This window comes from Lepidothrix coronata, unplaced genomic scaffold, assembly GCF_001604755.1.
Source record: "Lepidothrix coronata isolate B3197 unplaced genomic scaffold, Lepidothrix_coronata-1.0 Scaffold6, whole genome shotgun sequence".
NCBI lineage: Eukaryota > Metazoa > Chordata > Aves > Passeriformes > Pipridae > Lepidothrix > Lepidothrix coronata.
In genome coordinates this window covers 5041989-5051606 of record NW_016690186.1, presented here as the reverse complement: position 1 = coordinate 5051606, position 9618 = coordinate 5041989, and the positions used below count along the sequence as shown (strand labels likewise).

At 38.9% G+C, this 9618-nt stretch overlaps 1 protein-coding gene across 2 annotated transcripts in view; it reads left to right on the top strand.

Moving 5' to 3' along the window:
• MEP1B (meprin A subunit beta) overlaps positions 1–8772 on the top strand; it is a 27907-nt gene extending 19135 nt beyond the window's left edge. For both annotated transcript variants that reach the window (XM_017830726.1, XM_017830735.1), the window contains 6 exons: positions 153–368; positions 2874–3341; positions 4794–4976; positions 5429–5633; positions 7557–7758; positions 8705–8772. In XM_017830726.1, coding sequence (XP_017686215.1) covers positions 153–368; positions 2874–3341; positions 4794–4976; positions 5429–5633; positions 7557–7758; positions 8705–8722 — 1292 coding nt within the window. In that variant the 3' untranslated portion in view covers positions 8723–8772. The remainder of the gene's footprint in view (positions 1–152; positions 369–2873; positions 3342–4793; positions 4977–5428; positions 5634–7556; positions 7759–8704) is intronic.
• Positions 8773–9618: the final 846 nt, after the last annotated feature.

Here is a 9618-nt window from a genome sequence, read left to right as displayed (position 1 = left end):
TCCTCAGTCAAAGGATTAGCATAGGATATACCTAACTGTGACCTGATCATGTCTTCTAGTGTTCTTATAACATGGTGTTAGGAAAACCAGTGAGCCAGGAAAATTTTGTTTTCTCTCAACTCTACCATTCATTTCTCATTGACTTTTGGCAGATTCTGGCTACTTCATGCATTTCAACACCAGTGCTGGAGCAGAAGCAAGCACAGCTCTCCTGGAGAGCCGACTTTTTTATCCCAAAAGAGGCTTTCAGTGCTTACAATTCTATTTATATAACAGTGGTCATGAAAGCGACCGGTTGCACATCTTGGTCAGGGAGTACACTTCAGCCCATCCGAATGGCACTTTGAGATTCATTGAAGAGATAAAAGGTATGGAATAAAATTGCTTTTTTTTTTGTTTTGTTTTGTTTATTCTATATTCAATATTTTTAAAAGTACTGGGGCAAAATATTGTAGCAAAGTCACTCATTTCCTAGTGTTGTTCTTTGGCTTTTTTTCTATCTATGTAATTGATTTCTTGCTGGTGAAATTATACCTGATGGATCCTCAGTCAGCTGTTTCCCTATCATATAATAAATTACCACAAATTTCAAACTCTTGTGTTATCAATATAGCTTTCTCACAAAAATAGATAGAATTCCATGAGCAGTCATTATAACTGTTCTAGAATTGCAGTAGCAACAGATGAAATTAGAGTATTAAGAGTAAATTGCAATTAATAAGAAAGTTATGATAAAGAAATGGAAAGCATAAGTGCCCTGGAATACTTAATATGCAAGTTTAAGAAAGATAAATAAAATTTAAATTATTTTTAAACAAGGTTTGACATTACTTAACTGAAATATATGGGCAACAGATCATGATTTGAGTTGTAGTTTGAAGAAAATTAAATTTTTGGGGCTTTAGGAGCCTGTGGCCTACAGAATGAGCAGTTAAGGTCAGTTAATGGAAAAGAACTCTTTAAGCTAGAATTGCCAAAGTCGCCTTATGATTAAATTACTTTCTCAAATATTTAACTATTACTTGGTCTCCATTGCAGCTACACCTGGTTCAGTGTTTTGGTAACATAAGAGTCTGAGCAAGGTCTTTTACTAAGTAGGTATCAAGTCCACTCTTCAGTCTCTTTTTGTTCCTTTAGGCTCAGCTGCTGCTGGTTCCTGTTTTTCTTTCCTTTTTCCACTCTTTTCTTCACCCTTAGTGTTTCACCACCACCCCTCTGTGCTTGCTATCAGCATCCTTAGTAGGATGGGTTCTGTACCTGGGATTGGCACTGCTTATTCCATAAAGTCAGGGCTGCTGAGGCAGATGTAGGTTTCAAATCAGTATGAACCCTCCAAACTCTTTCAAACCCTACTTTAAAGCCACACTTCATCCTTCCTCACAAATACTCTTTCATGTATATTAGGTCCCATCTCCCATTCCTGCTTTCTCAAACCCATGGTTTCCTTTAAAGTTTCCTATCTCATATGTGTGTCCAAACAGGCACCTTATTTTGACAGTTTCTGGCAAAACTTTCAGGAATTGTTTAAGATCATTTTCCCCTCAAGCTGTTTCACTTCTCTCATGTGAGAAGTTACCCTCACCAACTCAGTCAACAGCCTGGAAAAGACAGTGACACTACAGCCCCCTCCAGCCGTGATCTGACACCCTGGCTGAGCTGCTCATGGGTTTGCACTGAACCACCACCCTTGAGGGGCTGAGGGACGAGCCCTGAACCCTTCCTGCTGGTCTGTGGCAGCTGTGGATGCCTTCAGCCAGGAGCAGGGAAGGCTGTGGGGGTGGGCCATTATGCAGCACAGTAGCTGATCTGCTCATTGAACATGAGTCAGAAATCCCAGTCTCGCATATAATGTGTGCAGTTCAGAAAACCTTTAGTTTACGCAGAAGGCAATTTCATGGAAAACAGTGGGGTGCTTTTCTTATTATTTCTGGGTTTATTTTTTTTCCTCCTAATCATAATGGTAAATGAAAAATGTCAAGAAATTAAGACTCATATTTTAGATCCATTGTGTTGTGTTTAGGATTGTTAGGAGAGTGACGCGTGAGTTCTCTACCTGGGACTGGCGCTGCTTATTCCCTGAAGTCTTGTCTTCTGTGCAGATGAACGTAAACCAGACAGCAAAAGAAACTGTTTTGCTGCACATACTTTTAACAAAGGGCGTTCTACTTTCATCGGCCTCACAAGGCCCCTGTGTGGAGGTCTTTGCCTTTGTGTACACTGCTCTTGAAGTCAAGTGGAATTTGCTAGTGCAGGCACTTTTGGACGCAGCATCAGACTTGCAGTGAGGTTTTATCACATGAAGTAGGTTTTGAAACTGCCTTTAATTCGAACTTAGTACCATTAATCATTCAATGGGTGAATAGTGCTTCTGTATAGGCAAGCTTCCCATAAGCCATTTAAATACACAAAAACAAATGACTGAACCAGTATTGTAGTTCTAGGCTCCCAGAATCCTCTGAAGCATTTTTTTTTGTTGAGACATGTTGTTGTTCAGTTGTTTGAATATAACTTGTTCTGAATTTTTTCTTTTTAATAGTACAGGTGACAGACATTTTTGTGCATTTCATTATTACAACATCTGGACTAATTTAATGCAATTTTCTTGAAACATTTAAAAGAAAGAGTGGTTTTAAAACCCATCAACAATGTTTTCACTCAAATTAAAATGCTATTATGCATATTAAATGTGTTAAAAAATTGTATTGAGAAAATATGGTCTTGCACTGAAAAAGTAACATCTACAGAAGAAATATTCCGTCACATCAGTGCCAATGAAAGTGAGAAATTCTTACACAGTGTTGGTGTAGGGTCCATAGACCTGTGCAGTGTTTAACTGTACTGCTGACTCAGAAACCTCTACCCTTGTTTTTCAGGTTCACCTGAGACTTACTGGCAGCTCCATCATGTTTCTTTGAATGTCACAAGTAAATTCCGTGTTGTGTTTCAAGGCGTGAGAGGAAGTGGCTTATCAAATGGAGGCCTCTCTATTGACGACATCAACTTATCAGAAACTCAGTGTCCCCACCATGTCTGGCATATCAGAAATTTCACACATCTCCTCAACACTGGTTCAGCAGGGGAAGCAGGAAAAATATACAGTCCACCTTTTTACTCTAGTAAAGGATATGCTTTCCAGGTCGGCTTGTATGTAAATGGTACCACTGATAACCCATTTAATTTGGGAATATACTTGTACTTGATTTCTGGAGCAAATGATGATCATTTGCAATGGCCCTGTGCATGGCAACAAGGTACCATGATTCTGCTAGACCAGCATCCTGATATTCGTCAACGGATGTCAAACCAAAGGAGTATAACAATAGACCCCCTGCAATTATCAGGTTAGTTAAAATAAGACAGGCCGCTCAATACATGTAAAACACAACCAAAAGACAAGAAGTCACATCTTCTCTTTGTGTAAATTAGTGCAGCTTTTTCTGGAATGCTTCATTTGCTTGCAGCAACAATATAATTGATCCACAGACAAGAAAAAATTGAACTTACGAACAAGTGAAGCTGGGACCCTGGATTTCAAAGGTGATTTGCATCCAACAGGTGAATGGTCTATTCCTAAAGTTTCTTTCATATACTCTGTAAGGATGCATTCATATCTGTTTTAATTAGAATGGAAGCTTTCCAGAAGGCTTGAAAAGAAAAATACTGAATTAACAATACACAAAGTTCATACCAGATAAAAGTGCAGCTATTAAACAAATCCCCGCCCTCCTTGTTAAAGGTACAGTGGTGTCAGCACAAATCTCCAGATGGACAAAGTACTGATTCATATTACATAATCTGTGCTTGTTCAAGGTGTGAGAAGATAAGGGGCGATTGTCCACAATAACTTGGAAAGGAGGCAGTTGAGGTAAAATATAACTCTGAGAAATGATAGGAATCTCTAGAGAGAGAGAGATTTTGCCAAGAGAAACCACCTCCACCACTGAATTGGTTTCCTGGGCTTTCAGACTGTAACATTATAGACAAAAAATGTCTAGTCCACAGTATTATTTTAAAAATGGTATGTTTTACATTCATTTTTCTACGGTACTGACTCTATGTGAAAGCAAAGAAGGTAATCTAGAAAGACTAAATATCCTCCCTGTAAATGAAAGATGCACCACACCAGGTCCTCCATAAATGTTTGACATTTTCCCTGCACTTTCTGCTGTTATGGCCATAGTGCTTAGTCCTTTTCCTTCCCTGACTCTGTGGACATGCAGTCTATTTGCACTCTGCTCCTTCTCCCTTGTTTTATTCATATATTGCAAATAGTTTCAGATTCCCAAGAAAAGCCTTGTAGCATGTACCCTTTCTCTGACCAGAGAGATGTTGGAGCAGGCAGTTTCTTCCCCCTCTGACAGATACTTTCACAGACAATTAGGCTCAGCTTTGAGATTTAGAGCAGGGTTTGATGGAGCAGGCATCAGTAATCTGTGATTGTTCAGGTTGTTCAAGTGCCCTACACCTACTGCAAGGGATCCTCTTTTTTTGAGAGGCACTGCATTAACTCATTTTGCAGATGATTCATGTGCTACTTATCTTCTTACCCACTACACTTTAAAGAACTAAAAATAAAATACAGCAGGTTGTCAACTAGCTCTCCAGTATCCTCTTCTCCCACAGGTTCTTTTCTCAATGCATCAGGCTAAACCGAAGAATTGAAGATCCCCATTGTCTTGTGTATCTTATCAGTGTGGAATCTCAGGCAATTGTGATTTCTACTGAGAGACCAATCCAGACTGGTCTTGCAGTTCACATTCTTTTTATCTTTTTTTTTTCTTTTTTTTTTCCAGATTCCTCATCAAATTATTTTTGGGATAGGCCAGATAAAGTGGGATCCCTAGCAACTTTTCCCAATGGAACTGAATTCTGGAGAGGTCCAGGACTTGGAACAGGGTCATTTTTAACTCATGAGAGACTTAGAAGCCGCAACTTTATTAAAGACGATGGTGTCTATATACTTTTAACAATGGAAGGTATGTCAACTTAACTGATACTCTTTACAATGCAGTAAACAGTGTCATACACTAAGTCACTAGTGCTGTAGGTATAAATACACATTACGTACTTTTCACATGAGCAGTTTTTGAATTATGCCTGTATCTCAAGCCAAATCATATGTTTGAACAAATTTGTGGATAAGTACATGAATGGTGTAATTCCTTTATCTCATGTGAAGGTGTATAAACCAATGCTAATACTGTGAAAATTATTTTGAATAGAGTAATTTGAACAAAATTATCTGTTTCTGAAAAAAATCTAGAGGACATTTCCAAAGTACATCATGCTCCTGAAGGGTAAAAAAAGACTGTTTATCCATTATACCTGGGGACAGGCTCATTGCTCTTTATTATTAGAAACTATCATTGAAATAAGAAGAAAAATAACATGAAATAAAGACCTTATTTCCTGTGGGTTTATCATGCAGATATATCACATCTACTGTCAACTGAGCCGAGTGTTTCACCCACTGTCAAACCTGACTCCAACCCTACTCCCATCACCAAGCCAGGCATCAACACTGAGCCCATGGCCACAGAAGAGCCAGAGCCAGAGGGCCCGTTTTTCTGTCCAAATAACCCTTGTGAAAATGATGGTGTCTGTGTCATGGTAGATAGAGCACCAGTGTGCAGGTAACTGCCTTTATTCATTCCCAAATGCAATTCTAGGATGAGTAATGAAAGTTTCTAGTAAAATAAATCTTTGTTTCCTAATGGAAGACAGACTGTAGCTGATCAAGGCAAGTATTTCCGACTGCTCCTATGAGACGAAACTTACAACTAATTTGGGCAGCAAAGCCCCTAACCTCAGCATTTGACCATTTTGAAGTACTCCAATTGACCTTCCTGTAAATTCCTGTGTGTTTATTATTTTCAGTAATGTATTATTCCAAGTCCTTAGAAGTCCCTATAGCAAAATGTAGAAGTTAAGTAAATGCAGTTGAAAGAAAAGAACTTTCATATCAACAGAAAAAAATTTTAATGCTTATCAGGTAGGAAGCAGCATAGACATTGTTTTAGAATTTGATTCAGAAATACTGTTCAGTACAAATTATGACCATAAGTTACCAAAGTGTAGTTGCTTGCCTTTGAAACCAGCAATGAAGTCTGAGGGCTAAAAGATTGTTTGCCCTGCAAGAAGATTAATATCGACTTTTATTAAATTCTCTGTGGATGCATTTATGTAACCCACCTGCCTGATTAGCATTGTTCCAGCTCTCAAACAAACTCTAAGCCTGAAGATAGTGACCTTATGTGATGATGTGCTGGGGCAAGTAGACTGGGGGAGTGCTGTGAGGCAAACCTCTAAAGGCCGAGCCACAAGATCTAGGCTGGCTCATTAAGAATTGTATCTCCCCATTTAGAAACCTTTAAAAAACAATTCTTGTGCAACTCAGCACAAGCAGGTCACAAATATGAGTAAATGGCAAGAAGCTGTTCCAAAAAGACAAAAAAAAATATACCGTTATGCCTGATTTCAGAATTATGGAAAGAGAACATTTATTTTATGACATCTCTAGGCTATTCAAAGCTTTAGTGCCTTTAGTGCCTTTGCAACCTACTTTCCATCCTACAGAAGTGTGTGACCAGCAGTCAGTCTCCGCTCCAGATTTTTTACTGGGAAATGAGTGGGACAGAAGTCTGTTCAAGGTGAATCACCCCCTAGCAGCTGGTATCTTTGCAGTGTGCTGCAAATGGACTAATTTCCAGGGTTGAGGGTACTTCTGAATAAATGGCTTAGACGGGAACTAGAAAATCAATACTTAAGGAATAACCAAGGTTAGAAAGATAGGGGCAGGTGTGGACTCAGTAGTACTGCACATATATTTTTTTCTTCAGTCAGATAATTTGGACCCTTATGTGCTCATTATAAAATGTTTCAGAGCTGACTGTGGTGCTGGATAAGGTGATGGAATCAAAGCCTGGAGGTTGTTTTCAGTCCTTAAACCAGATGACTGCTAGGATGTTAATTTCTTTTTTTTACCTGCTTCTTGGGGTAGAGCAGAGGCAGCTCATAAAAGTTCTTTAAATTTGAAAATAAGCCCTTCGTGGCAATGAATCAGAATTCGTGGTCTGATCAGAATATACCACATCTCAGTGGAGAAGCACTGAGCAGGGAAAGGGGAATGTGGTGGGAACAGCTTTGGCTAGCTCAGGCATTGAACTGGGAAGTCCCTGCAGCTAAGTTTTGCCTCACCTGCTGTCTGGTCAGAGAAGCCTTGAGAGTACTACCATTCAGTAGAAGCAGCTGTATAGATCAGCTGCAGTCAAGCATTAAGCAGGCAAGAGTATCAGGAAGGCACTTGGGTTTTTTGGCAAAGGCTCTCTTTGAAGGCATGACCTGTGAAACAGCAGGAAGCTGAAAGAAGCACATCCAAATGTGTAAGGACAATGGGCCACTCAAGACAGCTTTGAATAGAAGTCCATTTAAAGATAACTTCATCATGCATTGGGATATAGAAACTGCATCAGAGATGCAGAGATGTTTTCTGAAGTAGACTTTTTCATACCTTTAATCTTTAGGTGATAACATATGTCTGTTCTTTTACTTTCTAGATGTCCAGCAGGTGATGGCTGGTGGTACATGGGAGAAAAGTGTGAAAAGAAAGGCTCAGCTCAAGAAAATATTATAATAGCTGTTTCTTCAACCGTAGCTGTATTTGTTGTAATGCTTATTGTCACTATCACAACTGCAGTGTGCCTTAAAAAGAAATACAGAAAAGTAAAGGAAAATAGAGAGAGCTTGACTCTGGGAGAAGTAAGTATTTTGCCTATTTCAACAAATACACACATACTTATATTCACTAAAAAGTAAACAATCAAATTCAGTAAGAAGTAAATGGGAAGATGAAACATTTTTGTAATCTAAGGACTCCAGTTTAGGAATTGAAAAGGTCCATTAAGTGCTATTAATTTACAGCAAAAAGCCCCTTAATTCAAATCTTGTCTTCCTCCCCTCAGCACCTCCATACTGCCCCAATGGCAGCCTACTTTGAGTGGGAGAGTGTCAAGGGGCTCATTTTCAATTTGTGATTAAACCATATTTTCTGCTTGGTAGAATTGTATTTCATCTATTACTGCCTTTTGTGCTGAAGATCCCCCCTTAAAACACCTGGATATAGTGCTAAAAGTTCCAGCCCAAAATGCCAAAATAAAAAGCAAATCTAAAAATAATTTATCCTATTCAAAGGCCATTTTTTATGCAAGGAACAGACTAGCCATGGAAATCATGACTTAGGGAGAGGTAAAAGAAGACAACACGTTAAAACTATCTGAATGACTGGATCAGAAATGCCTTGTAGTGCATAGCAGCAATGTTTGGGCAGATTTTCACAGGAAATTTCATACAGTCCAAGACGCATGGACTCTCAGTTTAAATAGGGGCTTATCTTGGAAATAGCAAGAGTGACATAGCTTAGAGGGACTAACAGGGCACAGGAGAAATTTTGTAAGCAAATTGAAGAGGAATGACCTTCCAGACAGTAGAATTCCATTTTAATTTTGCACTGATACTCTTTGTGTGATATCCCATCGAGTTGCAGTACCACTGTGCAATGTCAGATACTTGACACTGTTACTTCATGACCTTCCAATAAATAGTTTTGGTTTGTTTGCAAGTAATGCTCTTATATTATACACATATTTCCCTTCCCTACACACTTTTAAGATGTGGGTTTGTTTTGTTTTTTTTTTTCCCCACTTAGACTAAAACATCCTTCTGAAGATAATGCAAATAAGCATCAAAGACACAAGATGAACATCACTGCAAAACCACAACTACGTCATCATTCTTTCTGCTCTTTTTATCTCAACCATCACAATAAAGGTTTTTAAAGTCTGGAAAATAATTCATCATCAGATAAAATACTGTGCTGAAGTCAGTGAAGTGTCTGACAGTGTCGTGTATCATCATGCAATGGAGAAAAAAGGAACTATGTTTTGTGAAACGCCTGCCCAGTCCTTCAAGTCTACCTGAACATGAACAAAATGTGTAAAACTGCATCCTGACTTTGAATCAGTACAGCAAAGTCTAGGTTTGCTATATTATCATTATACAGATATTTATAATAAAGGGGAGCTGGACTCTGTATTCACAGGGTACCCTGTGTTTCTGAGTCCTGCTACAGCTGTCAGTCAGTAGTGCGAGAGTATTTGGAGTGTGGAAGCATTTGGGTCATGAAGTTATTTGGTTGTGATCTACTCACTATAAAAGAAATAACAAGTAATGAGAAAAGTGATAAATGAACCTCACAGACAGACAAACATTAATGAGGAAGTCACAACCTATGAGGATCCAGAATGCTTCATCCCCTGATTGATGGTCCTTTAAAGGAACTTCTCAGGCAGAACCTTCAAGAATGTCAACCTGAACAACAGTCATTAACTGATAGGAAGGGAAAAACATGATTAACATGAGTATTATTGGAAAATTGGGGCTGCTTGGGAGCTATCCGAAAAGGCTTGTGGACTTATGTAAAAATGACTATGGGATGTTTAGAGGAAGGACTAAAGGATCCAAAGAAAAGTGGGGCAAAATGGGGCCAGCAGTCGGAGAGACCAACCTGCAAAAGAAATCTGTGTGCCAATGACCACAGGAGACCGCAGGTCTTAGGGATCA